This window comes from Diadema antillarum, unplaced genomic scaffold, assembly GCF_040938485.1.
Source record: "Diadema antillarum isolate AM-2024a unplaced genomic scaffold, OU_Dant_1.0 scf00000188, whole genome shotgun sequence".
Classification (NCBI taxonomy): domain Eukaryota; kingdom Metazoa; phylum Echinodermata; class Echinoidea; order Diadematoida; family Diadematidae; genus Diadema; species Diadema antillarum.
In genome coordinates, this window is record NW_027271077.1 from 816,863 (window position 1) to 833,621 (window position 16,759).

Genomic DNA, 16,759 nt, shown 5'->3' on the forward strand with positions numbered 1-16,759 from the left:
AATCAATTAGAGGGCGCTGCTCTTCTGGGACTACGAATTTCTACTTCTTGCCTTTTTTGTCAACCTTTATTATGTTATTTTTCATCTTAGAAGACCGATTTCAACTTCTCATCTGTGTCAGTGTGATTATTGTATAGTGGTCAATATGTTTAACAAATTTTCAAACGTCGTGTCGGTCTGTTTGGTACTATACTTCTGGTTGTTTTATCTCCGGCTCAATCCTACAATCCAATTACATATGACCAACGTGTGCTACATGGACTCGCTGGAACCCTGGCGTCCCGCGTCACCCCCATAGATTTGTCTACATTGGTACCAACGAGAAATGACTCCTAAACGAAGCCACCGGATCAGCGCAGAAACGGACGCCGTGGTAGGTCCGAGTTCCGAGAGAAGTCCGAGAGACGGCAGTATACTTTGTTTCACCAAAACCTCGCTATCCTATCTTGAGTTGAGGGGAGGGGGCTGAGACTGGGAAGTTTATGTTCTAATTATAATGCCAATTGAGTCAATTTTTGTTGTGCTTTTATACAATATTTTTCTTCCAATTGCTTGTCTGTTTTTTGTTTGTTTGTTTGTTTGTTTTTTGCATGTACAGGTATTTATTCATGATGTACTTTTTCGGATCCTCGACGTTTGTAACAATCATTCATGTATGTAAAAAACCCGCACTGAATTTCCTGAAAAAAATTTTTGTTGGACGATTAAAATGAATTGCATTACCTTGAAGTGCACAATAGCCTTGAATTGAATATGAAGCTGTTATAATGAGCTGTTAGTGCTCTATTCAACATGTGCATTTCATCATAAGATATGTCACATCAACCAGTTGGTCTCAGGTATACCCTATGATATCTAATTCTTAGTCCTTTGTATTCATCATTCAAATTACCTTCCATCATAAAATATTTTACAGTAAACAAGTAGCATAAGTTGTAACAGGTACTTAGCGTATAAATGTACAGTGGGGAGACTAATACGAATAAATACAGGCGTGCTACATGATTGCAGCCTTAATAGACTCACAGGAGAACGGTTCCTACCTGTATTACAATTGATTCCTTGTCTTCCTGTATCACATGAACATCCGAATGGATCAGGCAGGCAGAACTGATGAGGACTACACTCTGCAGGTGGATCCCCAACGTATGTACATCTGAACTCACAGTTTGGTCCAAATCGATTTCCACCGCCGGTTCTGCAGACTAAGAAGAAATCAGTAACACACCGATGCAGTTTATAGCTATTTTCAACACTTTTCCAAAGTTCATGATTCAGTAAATATTGAGTTGAAACAACTATCGCAAAACCAATGTAGAACCACTAATGTCCACTCTGTGGCCTATGTATGTATGCATTCACCTAAGTGTGGTAAAGTCAGCAAGTGTCTGCAAAGATGTGTACTTCAGAATCAGCCATATGCCCGACGTACTTGTACTGCCAAATTACAGTGTAGTACATCAGTCTACGCAGAATTTGATTAATCTGTACAATCCATCTAGACTGACAAGGGAAGACTACTTTTTGACGTGTTTTGGCCGTGATTAAGCCGTAAAACGCCGTGTGACCGGGGTTCAACGTCATGTGGTAGTGCGCTTAAATGTTACACATTTTCAAGTATAGTCTTTACATCACAGGTGCCTTGTAGGTTGTATACTTTCAGCCATATGTGACCTGCCTCATATTGGAGGATAGATTTATGTTCATTGCATCTGTACACATTACATGAATGAATACAGTGGATAAACAGGAAAGAAATAAAGCAATGGATAATGCAAAATAAAATCTACTCTATGCACATGCCAATTGAAATGTGTAATGACAGTGATACCATGTGTCTGTGCTTGCGCAATATCCTCCATTTTTTTTTTTTAAACTAGGGATTTTGAAGATATTTGTCAGAACCTGTTTTGTCATGACTATAATAAGGAAAGCGGAAGCTCTGGATTGACTTTTGAAGGAATCCTTGATTTCAGAAGATACTTTTCAACCCAGTGACACTTGTCTGAAAGATCCAACAATCACTCATGTATACCACACAAGTTTCGTGTTGGACATACAGTTATTACACGAATGAAACAACGTCACCCTTGTCCCACACAAGGTTTCATTTTGGATGGGCTCATGTTGTACGGAGAGATTGATTGTTGTACTAACCTGTGACATAATAAATAGAGTAAACTCTTTATTTGTCAAGCAGCGATACGATTAACTGATTAGTCTGATTTTATTCAACTGCTGTGGCTGTGTGAGTCTGAGAGGATATATATTGAAAGTTCATTTATGTACTAGTATGCTGTCATCATGCCTAGATTTCTTTTAAGTTTTAGACTGCCTTTGCTGGCAATTGTTGGTAGTTGGTATAGCTTCTATCATCAACACACATGTACATCAAGGGCGCATCACATCAGATTGCAAATCATGTTGCAAAACACCTATTTCACCCCGTGAGATGATGAACTTGCAAATGAATGGCAAACGATCTCTGTATCCATACACCTTCAACATTACTTTTGAAATCCCAAGAGTAATTATTCCAGCTGGTTTCAGCTCTCTGTCTGAATAGGAATGCATAACAGGAATATGTAATAGGAATAATCTTCATAAGTAGGAATCCCTCCCTATATGTGAACACTTGCCAGCAAGCGATTTTGGAATTGTCAGTGCACTATATAAAATGCACCCTGAAGGGCATACTCTTCTTTACTTGAGTTTTATCCTGCTATCAAATGCTGCTAACAGCAGTTGTTCTTCTTTTGTGCAGTACTTGCGTATTGCGTATTTTGTTCATGCGTGCATTTCTGTTATTTATCTGGGTGTTGTTTTGTTTGTGTGTGTGTGTGTGTGGTTTTTCGTGACCACCTGTGTGTATTCTGTTTTGGTCACCATACACACGGCCAAATGAATAGTGTTATGTTACTTTGAGTATTTCGTTTGTATTTTAACCCTAACTTACCGGCTGGGCTATTTAGCGAGCTTGAATTCCTGGGGGGCATTATGGCCCCCCTTCAGATCTCGGCCGTTGATCGCGCGATCGCCACAAAATTTTGCATGAACATAAAGCCGGCTGTAATCTACAAGACTGTTAAGTTATATTTAAAAAAAAATTGCATTTTCTATCTTAAATCAAGTAATTATGCAAATATATGCAAAAAACCTCATTTTCGTCTGTAATTGGCTTATAAAAGCTTATGGAATGCTGATTTTTGGTGTAAATATTCCTAGTGACGTTCCAAACATTTATGCGTAAAAAAAAATTCAGTATCAAAATCAATATCTTCTTTTTTTTATATTGTTTTGTCAATTTTTTGTGTATTTCTTTGTTTTTTCGAACTTTTGGTTTTGTTGTTTTTCCAGTAGAATTTGTCACACACTTTTTTTGAGGCATAATTATACTAAAATGAATTGATTTCAGCCATTAAAGTCAAAAATATTAATTTTCATATGAATTAATTGAAAAAACACAATTTGTATTGACTTTGTACACAAAATCACGTTTTTGAGCAATTTTGGGGTTGACGAAAATTTTTTGAAGGGGCGTGGCTTCGGAACGGTATGCCCGGGCGCGACAAATTTGGTCTCAAAAGTTGCGCGAGACTTGAAAGTAAAAAGTCAGCGAACGGCGCAGTCAAAAAATTTTGCGCGCCGGAATAGTCACGGAATTCATCGAGGGGGGGGGGGGAGCCATTATGCCCCCCCCCCCCTCCAGGTAAGTTAGGGTTAAAACAAGTAGGACCTTCTGTTAATATCATGTTTTGTATTATCATGGACTATATATATATATATATATATATATATATAGTACATAATAATAGTTCAACTTAGCATAAACACGTTTTATTGACATAATTGTTGTTATTTGTTTTCTTTCTACGCGATCCTAGAAGCGTTGCTTTTAGTGGAACACTAGCAAGCCTATAAGTCCAAAATCTGATCGTACATTCCTGGTTCGAGTACATTGCAAATGCATTCTGATTATAGACCTTGTTTGTCAAATTTGAGCCCAGACCTCATAGAAACTGTGAAGGTAAACCTTCCTTATCAAGTAAAATGTGCAATTTTGTGATACCTTATCATTTATTGTAACCAGAAAAATACTTTACAAGCCAACTATTTTATATGTAACCTACGCTTAAGGTTTATTAGTTGAGAAGCATTTTAAAAAGGAAATCTGTATTTGAATAGACTTTACAAGGAGGGTATTGTCCAACGAAAAGAACACTTATAGTTACAAAAATCTTTGCCATTTAAGTTTAACATGTTTTTTGTGAAAAACTATGTCAGTCCAACTATAATTTCAAATGGAACATAGTAAAGATGCTATCATCTCATTTTCTCTTATTATAATTGATAGGCCTATAACATTCTAAACTCGTTATTCATTTGTATTCACTAAATACAGCCCTTCATATCCTTCTAATTGTTGTCATTGGTGTATTATAACTCTAATTATGTTTTATGTGATGCATGAAATCTTTTCAATTATAATCACTTCAAAAAGAAAATTCAGTGAAAAATCAGCTTTGTGCAAGCAAATGACCAATGTCTTGTTCATCACTTATATAAATATCAATGCTAGGCGTAAGCTTAATTCCTTATACGATTCCATTATAGTAAATTTCCTTTGTCCACTTAGAATGCCAGTAATTACTCGTTTCTTTATCCGATTCTATCATTAAAAAGGTCATTTGGTAAAAGAATTTGCTTCAATCTAGACACAATATTTATTCTTAAGATATCATCAGCATTGTCCATTTACGTCTAGGTCCAGACTTAAGTCATATCTTCCATACAGTGTATATATTTTATCTTGATTAGGTGTATACCATACACTTACTCTCTAAGCAATTTGGTCCTTTAAAATTGTTTGGACATACACATCTGCCAGTATGGTCATCACAAACTCCACCATTGTAGCATTTGTCACAGATTCTGACGCAGTTAGGGGGGCCCCACTTACCAGCTGGACAATCTACATAGAAGAAAGAGAGAGAAAAAAAAAACGATTATGCATGTCGCATCAACATATTATATGACTTTGTTCTAAAGAATGTCCTTACTGCAGTATACGACGTCATAAGTTAAATGTCACGAAATGCTATAAATTCATTATCATTTTTCACCTGTTCATCGTTAAAACATTCCAAAATTAAATGGGTGGATTTCCCTATATCCTGGTGCATCTTTGTTCTTTGTTTTTTCTAATGTTGTTGTTGTTGTAGTCGATGTTAGAAAAGTAGTCAGATAAATTCGGTAAGTCCATTGTGTTACACCACAATATGACACTCGGTTTCTTTTTGGCTAACGAAATGAACGTACTGTATTTCATTTTACTGGAATTTGATGCATGCATAGGGATTGTCAATGTTCATTGAGATGAAACTGATCTTGGAATCGGAGATGATTATTGTTATAACGTAATTCAACATGGTTAAATTACAAGCCTCAAGTGGCCTGCAAGGCAACAGAACTCATATGCAAACATAATATTATGCCAAAGTCTGAAAATGTTTGAAATGTTATTGGTTTCGGTCTATAATGGGGTAACAAAACACAAGTAATTATACTAGGTGTTACAAACAAAACATTTCCCACTTTTGATCCTTAGTAGTTCAAAAACTATCAGATAACAATGACATTGATTTATGAGCAATAGCTGAATGGTGTACAATTTTGTTGGGGGCAATTTTACAATGACAGCATAATTCAGTTTCATAATTCAGTTAGGTTTCAGATTTTGCTCTATTTTCAACCCTCTGTACAAAACTTTCACTTTGCACAGAAGTCAATTGGTGTGTATGGGAGTGTGTAGTTGATGCCCAGACAATGGTCCTGAACAATGGCCAGGATTGGAATGTTTATTATCTATTCATGAGGAATTCCACTATCACAGCTAGTCGTTTTTAAAATTTGACCAAAATCTGGAACCTAACTTTGAAATTAATCATGGATTTCATGAAACTGATATAGGTTATCATATTCAAATCGCCTCCAACTAAAATGTACACTATTCAGTTTTTACTCATATCAATGACAGTTTTATCTGATATATAGCATTAAGCATCAAAAGTGGGAAATGTTTTTTGTAACACCTAGTACATGGACGACAAACGTATGGATATAGTAGACTGATTGGCAACATGACAAATAAGTACCTGTACATTTTTGATAGAACGGTATGGATTATTTGTAATTTCGTCTAAAGTTAACATTGTATTTCGTTATTCAAGTATTCATCGCTTCAATCACACAGAACAAGGCTCAAACTGGAGACTTTTCGATTTGCTATTTTACAGATTACATTTAGAAGTCAGTGTCCATTCAAATGCGTTTGTCAGCATGTGTAAAGAAATTCATATACATACTCCTAGTACAAATTGAGTTTTTCTGTTCTTCAGATGTGCATGGAACTGGAGATGAAGTGTTACTGTGTAATAATCGATGTACGTAAATCTGCATTTTTGACCATACCGATACCATATATATGATCTTAATCAAACAGTGACCCCAGGTTAAGTTCCGACACAAGCAGACAGAGCAAGAAACATTGAAAATCTAAAGGGCCTGTCACACCTTTTCTGGTAAGCTACGCGGGCTTGTTGCGAGTAGGGATTTTACAGCACGCGGGATATTTTTTTTTTTTTTTTTTTTTTTTTTTTTTTTGCGGCGAACAAGGATGCTGGCGAGTTCCGTACTTGCGTCTTACTGCTATATAGAGGCGACTATACGGGTGAGATACGTATAGATACTGTCATGTGCCGGTCATCTGCGAGGACCTCCGGGTAGTAAAAATTGTTCTTCGCAAGTCGCACGCAAGGCTTACCCGGAAAGGTGTGACACGGCCTTAACAGTTCAAATTTATTTTTATTGAGAAATTTCTTTTATATGTACATCAAAACCTATCCTGGCTTCAATGACTAACCTCGGACAATCAATCTGTACAAGGCTCCTCTTCCTTGACTTCGCATGCCACTGTAGTAAATCTCATAGATGCCTTCATCCTCAGCCACGATTGGATCAGGAAACATGAACGTGTTGGTTGTCTGTCCTGTCACGGGGTCTCCTCCATCCTTTCTCCACACAGGGTTTTCAAGAGAGCTATTACTGGTTTCTCTCATTTTAATCATCACTCCTGTGTCACCTACATTCACTGTACGGGTGAATTTCCCATCCACAGGCTCAAAGTAAGCTAATGCACAGACATTGTGAAGAATGCATCAATATAATGAAAATATCTATTACACAATACACGTGTTGATTTAGGTATATAGTATTACTCTTTTTACCTTATGCCCTTAGTCCTCCAGTTAGTCTTAGGATCACTATGAAGACATGCATTTTTGATATGATTATATTAAGGCTTTCCTGCCAGATTTCGTCACAGTTGCATTCGATTTAAAGTGACTGTACAGTATACTGGTTGAGGTGAGGATTCAGCTTGTAACGTTTTGTGAGATATTTAGAAACCACTCTATGAGATGTTAAAGAGCATACAATTCTAAGGGGAATCAAAAGTTTATTTGATGAAAATTGGTTTTTAAATGACTGGGATACCTAAAAACAAGGTAAATAATAACCAAGATCAACATTAAAAAAGCCAACTATTTCAAATGAATTGATTCTATCGTTGTGCAATTTCATGGTGCTCTTGTACACGAACTCGCGTCCAAATCAAGAAGGCGTGTAAAATATAATCAAATTGGGCATGAGCAATGCTGTAACGAAACTTGGGGAATTCAAAATAAGTTCACGAATAGGCGATCATTTACAGAATGAGTGTTTTTCCTTACTGCCTATCATCTTCGTTGCTCTTTATGTGTTTGAAAATAAATTTTGAACACCTAATAGACATTAAAATGAGGCCTTGACCTTCTTATTCCTCTAAAAACTGTCATCAACAGCTCTTATAACATGTATAATGCCACTGTCATACAAATTTATACATTTATTACATAAGTCTAACACGACCACTGCAGCGACTCCAAGAGAGTAGGGGAGACCGGGCCTAGTGGTTATGATTTTTATGTTCGTCTATTAACCAAACAGAGAAATCTATTTCTTTTTCCCTGTTCGATCTATTAACTTAATTCAATTCAATTCAATTCAATTCAATCATAGTTTATTTCCAATCATCTAAAATCAAAAAACATAGTACAAAGTATACATGTGATGAAATAATATTGTTCAAACGTTTGCAAAAGGTTCATGTAATATATATATACGAGACAAATTATAGAACAACATATAGGCCTAACATGTACAATATTTAGGAAAAACACTGTATAAATACTTCGTGGGCGAGCGGAAAATAAATTCGATTATGGAAAATAGTGATCCACTAAAAAGCAAAGCTTGTCGGACGTGGATCGCTAGATAAATAATGAGTAAATGATATACTATTCTATAACAATACACATGTAATTATTTTGAGATACACCGGTTGGGAAAAAAATATAGAATATCAATGCTAGTGCCCGGACATAGTATAATGGACATTAATATACTAAAAACTCTGTCAGCCAATTAAACATGAATAATATATTATTGAATTAATAACACAAATTTGTAAAAACTTCTGCTGGGGTATGTTGTAACAGTATACATTGGGGTACTTTGTTGCAATTCAAAAAGTATACGTAAATCTGATAAAAGCAGATCTGATAACGAATATATGTTAATGAATAATTGTGTACCTGTCTATGTGTGTGTGTGTGTGTGCGTGTGTGTGCATGCGTACATGTGTGTGTTTGTGTGTGTCTGTGAGAGTGTGCGTGCACGACTGTGCATTTGTATCTACTCTGATAGGATGCAATCTTTACATTAAAACATAAGTTAATATGACGTACTTTCACCTTAAGAACATTCATCATGGAAATAACGGGATAAATTAAGTCTATGCTCTTCACTTCTATGCCAGCTGACTTCTTATCAAAGTAAATTAAATTAAGTACTGAACAGTAATGCATACAGTAGGCCAATCATGAAACGAACAATTTTTTCACCAAGTTAATGTTATTGTTCACATGCAAGTCACTGATATAATTATTGAAGAATGTATCGTTTAACCCCTGAATATCACCCTTGATCAATTGATCAGTGCACCTCAATAACGTTCAACAGATCGGGTAAGTTGTTACAGTGTAACAACTGACCCGGTCCGTATTTCCGTAACTTTACGTCTGCTCAATCACTCAAGCATCAGATGGTATTATACTCCCACCAAAAGATATCCAAAAGATACTACTGTCAGCCACATACCTATCACTATCTGGAGGTGAATTGAATTGAAGTGGTTTATTGATTAAAAAAATACACAGTAGAACATAGCTACCAAATTCTTAGAAAAGCCTGAATTGCTGTTTGTACTTCACAATGAGTTAAAATTTCACTGAATTACACACTGAAAACTCCGAAATATAGCAAAAAAAAAAAACATAAACATGGAAATAGCCATGTACACTGATGTATGCACAAGCTATAAAAAATTTAACTACTGTGTTAAAAAAAAGATATCGGATCTACTTTCTAACTACCTTTTGGTGAAGGGCCTATAGCAACAGCAGAAAACACTAAAATATTGAATGACGTTGATGAAATAAAACAATATCGCATATTTCAAAATTTTACTCACAAAAATGAAAAAGCGTTTTTTTTTCAACTAACTTCTTCATAGAATGATTACATGATGAACTTTAGCACTCACAGATCTTTTGATATGTTTTGATATCTTGACGCTTATAGTACCGTCTATTGTTTAGACTTTGAGAACATGATCATGTAACAACTTACCCGTGTAACAACTTGACCCGATCTCCCCTACATGAATGCATGACAGGGGATTGTATTCGACATTTAGATCTCGAATACGGACAATGTTTGGCTTTCGTTAAAACATTTGACAACCAGCAAGACTATACCTCGAACTGGCGCCACTCTTGGAAAAAACAAACAAACAAACAAACAAAGGTGTTCGGCTGGGTCGATTGTGGCAATGATGGTGGCAGAGTCATGTGACCTGCATTCAACCAGTCAGATTTCAAGGATCTACACATGCGTTATATAATGTAATATTGCATGCCGGTGGATATGTAAGAAAATGAATTATGACAATTCTGTAATTGTTACATCCATACTATTAAGGGGGATAAAGTACAAACTGCATAACGAAAAAAAAGTCGACTAAAAGAAATATTTATACAAAAATACGATTCAGTTATACAATTTGAAAATAAAACTGCGAAAAAAAATGAAATTTTATCATACAAAACAGTGCAAAAGAGAAGATCTGACTTCAGAAAAAAAAGTGTGGAAAATTTACATAAAACACCAAAATTGTGTGCCTATGAACGAAATTGAAATTGTTATTTGGGAAAATCGAACATCTATCCAGCTGGCGCGAAACTGAATATGAAACAAAATTGAATGCTCGAAGGACCAGAGAGTGTATATGAAAGAGTGCTGACAAAAATCGTTATACTTGAACGCGTATTAATGAGTTCAAATGCAAATCTCATGAAGTTAGGCGGTAAACCCCATATTAAACATGTTAAAAATCACAAGTTTCCCATCAGCTCTCACGAGACTCCTCTTGAGTGGAGCACTCTAAACCTTAATCAGCCGTGTTTTCTTTTAATTCAAGGATTCTTCTTGTACAGGTCCGGGGCAGCGGCTATGATTAATTCATTTTGAAAGTAATCGCTTCTCTGAGAGTACAAATTAAAAGTTGACAGATCTACTATACGAGTAGTTGCTTCGATATTTATCATTAAGATTATTCTTGTCTTAGAAGAGCCCTACTATAGAATTATACAAAAGTGTTCACAACTGGACTGAGATTGAGTGCATCACGCACACTGAAAACACAACAACATCATTGGAAACTCACATTTTATTCTAAGGACACAAGTGCTCGGTGATAACCAGATTTCATCATTCATGATACAAAGGAACAATATGAACCTTAATCAACTGTGCCTTCAATCAATTCAAGGAAGCTTCTGGGTAGGTCCGAACCAGTTGCGATGCTCAATTCATTTTTCAAAACTAACCACTTCTCTGGGAGTGGTAAAAAAAAAAAGCTTAGTTGTTTACGTTTCTTTCATATTCTTGTCTTGGAAGAGCCCAACTAGACAGCTGCAAAATAATTTTATGCTAGACTCCTATTTATATTAGATAAAGCAGTCACTCTAGCATGTACGATACGTCTTCTAACTATGCTTATTTCGAGTACAAGATATAAATCGTTTTGCATAAGACATTCACATTAGAGGACTACTTGTCCTCGAAACACGTCATCTTCATGAGAAAAGCAAAAACGCAAACAGCTTGAAATGTCGCTATGGTTACTGGTATGCCTCCGCCATAATGTATGATTCTCCTACACACTACAACATAGCAGCCAACCGGCTGAATTGTTGTTTATACTAATGAGTTAAATTTCACTGAATTAGTCACTGAAAAATCTAAAATATAGATAAAAAACAACTGACAAATATGGAAATAACCAAAAATAAAATAACTACTGTACTATATATGTAAAAAATAAGAATAATAAATAAGATATTGGATGTAATTTCTAAGTACTTTTTGGTGTATACCGACAGCAAAAGTCATTCAAACATTGGTGTTGATGAAATTAAACAATATCGAATATTTCAACATTTTACTCAGAAATATGAAAAAGCATTTGTTTTTTCTAACCAACTCTTTCATGGGATGGTTACATAATGAACTTTCGCACTCAGAGATCATTGGATATGTTATGATATCTTAATGCTTATAATGCCGTCAATTGTTTTGATTTTGAGAAAATGATCATGTAACAACATACCTGTGTATCAACTATACCCGGTCTCCCCTTGAATGCAATCGTGTATTCAGGATTTAGATCTCGATACTGACAAAGTTTGGCTTTCGTAAAGCATTTGACAACCAGCAAGACTATACCTAGATTACTGGCGCCGCTCTTAAACACAGGTTTCCGGTTGGGTCAATTGTGGCAATGATAGAGGCAGTGTCATGTGACCTGCATTCATGTGCTGTATAAAACGCAATAATGCATGCAGGTGGATATGTAAAAAAAAAAAAAAAAAAGGAGTAATGACAATTCTGTAACTTTTACATCAATACTGTTAAGCGGGATTTAATGAAACAGCATAATGGAAGAAGGAAAAGTCGAATGAAAGAAATATATAAAATACAATTTAGGTAAACGTATATACAATTTGAAATAAGACTGCGAAAAATGAAATTATATCATTCAAAAGAATGCAAAAGAGGGGATATGACATCAGAAAAAATGCAGAAAGATTTACATAGAACGCCAAAATTGTGTGCCTACGACTGAAATTGAAAGTGTTATTTGGGAAAAATCGAACATCTGTCCGGCTGGCGCGAAACTGACAGACAACTTCGAGTCGTTTTTAGTTAAATAAATTTCTCTCAAAATTGAATGAAATACAATCTAAAATGATCAATGATATGAAACAAAATTGAATGCTCGAAGGACCAGAGAGTGCATATGAAAGAGTGCTGAGGAAAATCGTTATACTTGAACTCGTATTCACGAGTTCAAATGTTAATCTGATGATATTGGGCGGAAAACCCCATATTAACATTTTAAATATCACAGGTTTCCCATCAGCTCTCACGAGACTCCTCTTGAGTGGAGCACTCTAAACCTTAATCAGCCGTGTCTTCTTTTAATTCAAGGATTCTTCTTGTACAGGTCCGGGGCAGCGGCTATGATTGATTCATTTTGAAAGTAATCGCTTCTCTGAGAGTGCAAATTAAAAGTTGACTGATCTAGTTGCTTCGATTTTTATCATTAAGATTATTCTTGCCTTAGAAGAGCCCTACGGAGAACTATACAAAAGTGTTCCCAGCTGGACTGATATTGCGTACGTGCATCACGCACACTGAAAACATAATAGATCATTGGAAACATATTATTCTAAGAACACAAGTGCTCAGTGATAGCCAGATTTCATCATTCATACAAATGAATAATATAAATTTTAATCAGCTGTGCCTTCAGTCAATTCAAGGATGCTTCTGGGTAGGCCCGAATCAGTTGCGATGCTTAAGTCATTTTCAAAACTAACCACTTCTCTGAGAGTGGTAAGAATAGTTGATTACGTTTCTGTCCAACTAGAGAGCTGCAAAATAACTTCATACTAGACTGATATCTATCTATTTATGTATATATATTTATATATATACTGAAAGAAATTAGATTGAGGCGGACGTTGCTCTCGATCTTGAGTCTCCCTTTTATTCAGTCAAGCTTTCGGCCAGTCATCAGTCAGGCCTTCCTCAGGATCTACCAACAGAATAGTTATTATCTAAATAACCTGATGTGTCATATAATGTGTAATGCAATTTCATATATTACCAATCTTCTGAATTATTTCCTTTGTATACACAAATCAATCATTCAATTCAATACAAATATCCAATCTAGCCTCATCTCATCATCAAAATAACATCATATATCCAAAAAATATATATGAATAGATTCTTATATCAAGCTGCTGACATATAACCATATTTTCTCATAATTCTGAGCATAATGATTATAAACAAAATCATGTACATATATATTACGTTCATAAGTCTATTTTCATTGCGAATATGTATGCATACACACATACACACACATCCACATACATACACACACACACGTATACATATTCACATAGCCTCAGTCTAATTTCTTTCAATATACATACCCACAATGAGGCACCGCGCACGTTTGGGAAAGGAACTATCTCTCGCACTATATACTAGGTGTTTCAAAAAACATTTTCCACTTTTGATCATAAATATTTCAAAAACTATTCATTCGATAAAACTGTCATTGATATGAGTAATAGCTGGATAGTGTACAATTTGGTTGGGGGTAATTTGCACGTGAAAGCATAAATCAGTTTCATTAAATCTAAGATTGATTTTGAAGTAAGGTTTCAGATTTTGGTCAAATTTTAACCCTCTGTACAAAAATTTAACTTCGCACAGGAACCAATGATGTGTATGTGAGTGTGTGCTGACAATGGCCCTGAACAATGAACATGCCTGAACCACCTGTTGACTAGGCGTCAGTCTGGCGCTCCCTGTCACATGAATGCTTAATCAATAATTCATGTGGATTGCCCTGGGCACTGCTAGTCTGAATTCATGCACGGTAAAGTGCTTGCAAACACCACATTTCATTCCACCTGGCAATCATTTTCAAATTTTGCTTTTATAATTTGGGATATAAATAAGCATAAATGATCTAAAGTTCCTCATTTTAATACAACTGTCTACTAATTAAATAGTCTGACAAATTTTTCGCTTTTTCGATAAAAAGATCATTTTTGGTAAAGAGTTCGGCAGCATTTATCATTGGGGCGATTTGTTTCACAGTAGATATATTTAAGGCTCCATATACACAAGTGTATATATACTCTAATTGATTTTCTTTACTTCCTGTCACCACGTTTACGATAGAACAGAAGGTATTCATTGTAATTTTGTTTTTCAGAAGTAGGGAGAGCACTGACGCGACTCAACGACAGTATCGACAGGCGTTTGACTTTACACAGATACTGCCAGAGGCTGAATAAAGACTAGCTGTGATAGTGGAATTTCTCATGAATGAATAATGAAGCATTCAAACGCCGGCCATTGTTCAGGACCATTGTCAGGGTGTTAACCACACACTCCCATACACACCCATTGACCCCTGTGCAAAGTGAAATTTTGTACAGAGGGTTGAAAATAGAGCAAAGTCTGGAACCTAACTGTGAAATTAATCATGGATTTCATTAAACTTATTTATGCTTTCATATTTAAACCACCTTCAACCAAATTGTACACTATTCAGCTATCACTCATATCAATGACAGTGTTATCTGATATATAGTTTTTGAATTATCAAGAATCAAAAGTGGAAAATGTTTTTTGAAACACCTAGTATATATACATAAAAGATAAAGCAGTCACTCTGAGCATGTAGGATACGGCTTCTAACGGGGTCATCCCACGAGACCGACACCCACAAGTCATACGGTCCGCGAGACCGACATCAAATATAGGTGCATGAGTCATACAGTCCATGAGTTATACGGCTCACGAGTCACACAGCCCATGAGTTCGACGCACAAAGGGCTCACGAGACCGACACTAGGCAAAGAAAGCCCACGAGACCGACACTATACCGGGTGTCCCAAAAAAAGCGGAACGGTGGATTTTCAGTACCTTGCTTTCTAAAAGTGATATATTTTTTGACATCATTAGAAAGAGCATCTTCCGCGGAAGACCATGATACCAAAATCATTATATTTGGTTCAGTACTTTTTATTCTACGCCAATTTCTGTAAATGCAGTCATTTTCAATTTTTTGCGACTTATGGGATAATAATTTGGGTGCGACACGCGTTCCATACGGTGAATTGTGTGCGCTCGTTGATCCATGTCAACGAAAGATAACGCTTTCATATTGGGAGCGCGCACACACACACAGACACAGACACAGACACACAAAAGTTGTATCTTTTGTTGACATGGATCACCGAGCTTACACAATATTCACCGTATGGATCGCTTGTCGCACTCAAATTATTATCTCATAAGTCGCAAAAATCCGGCGAAATTTGACAATGACTGCATTTTCAGAAATTGGCGTAGAATAAAAACTACTGAACCAAATTAAATGATTTTGGTATCATAGTTTTCTGCGGAAAATGTTCTTTCTAATGATGTCAAAAGATATATAACTTTTAGACCGCAAGGTACTGAAAATCCACCGTTCCTCTTTTTTTGGGACACCCGGTATAGGCCAAGAAGGCTCACGAGACCGACAGGATGAACAGCGCCATTACCTGTACAGGGTGTTGCATGAAGGGGAAAATTACATATTGACGGGTGCAATTTCGTCACGCTATCGAGCGAGAGATTGTAACTTATTGTACAGCACCTTCTACATATTATCAACGTTATCAAGTAACTACGTCTTTCTACACGTATGGCTTTTAGAGGGCAGTTCTATCAAGCTACGGGGAGCGACGTTGTCACCAATTTCAAGTATCTCTTTTTATTCAAATGAAAATGCTACCAATCTATTTCTTTTTCTAAGATAAAATTGTCCTCTTCATGGGGACCCCCCCCCCCCAAAAAAAAAAGGAAAAAAAGAGATGTATGAAAAATGATAGAGGACAAGAACGATGTATGGTTTGATTTTAGATGCCATCGTGCTACCTTTAATAGGCTTTCCAAATGTTTAGATAGACGGTGGACATGATGGGTTTTTTTTTTTTTGCCTTTTTCTTTCTCGTTTCGCTAGTTAAATATTCCTTATTAGATATCCTATCCTACTGCTTATACCCGCCTGCTTAGAGTTCAGTTTGTAATTTTTCTGTAACTATATGCATGAAATTTCAACGAATGAAAACGTTTTATATCGCAGCGATTCAGCTCGATTTGTGGCTTGCATTTGTAAAATTATTCTCCTCAAAACGGTACATTTTCATAAAATAGAATAGCTGTTTTGTTTTCATGGATGCATCCTCTTTTTCCGAATCCTTAAAGCTACCTTAACAAACGATTATATCATTTTCTGTGAATTTGTACTAAATCAGCACCTTTGCAGATGACTACTCCCCTTTCATATCATGTAAAGAAAAGTGTGCACTGCAACATTGACCATTTTGTGAAATATTTTCCTGTAAACTTCATCTCACACCTGGGCATTATTCTAATGTCAACAACATTTTATTCT

At 35.9% G+C, this 16,759-nt stretch overlaps 1 protein-coding gene across 1 annotated transcript in view; it reads right to left on the reverse strand.

The window, feature by feature from the left end:
- The window catches only part of LOC139723384 (receptor-type tyrosine-protein phosphatase mu-like), a 75,417-nt gene that overhangs the window by 45,342 nt on the left and 13,316 nt on the right, over positions 1-16,759 (reverse strand). Inside the window, exons 3-5 of the mRNA XM_071634631.1 lie at positions 6,923-7,189; positions 4,838-4,972; positions 1,044-1,205 (exon numbers count right to left, since the gene is read on the reverse strand). Coding sequence (XP_071490732.1) covers positions 1,044-1,205; positions 4,838-4,972; positions 6,923-7,189 — 564 coding nt within the window. The remainder of the gene's footprint in view (positions 1-1,043; positions 1,206-4,837; positions 4,973-6,922; positions 7,190-16,759) is intronic.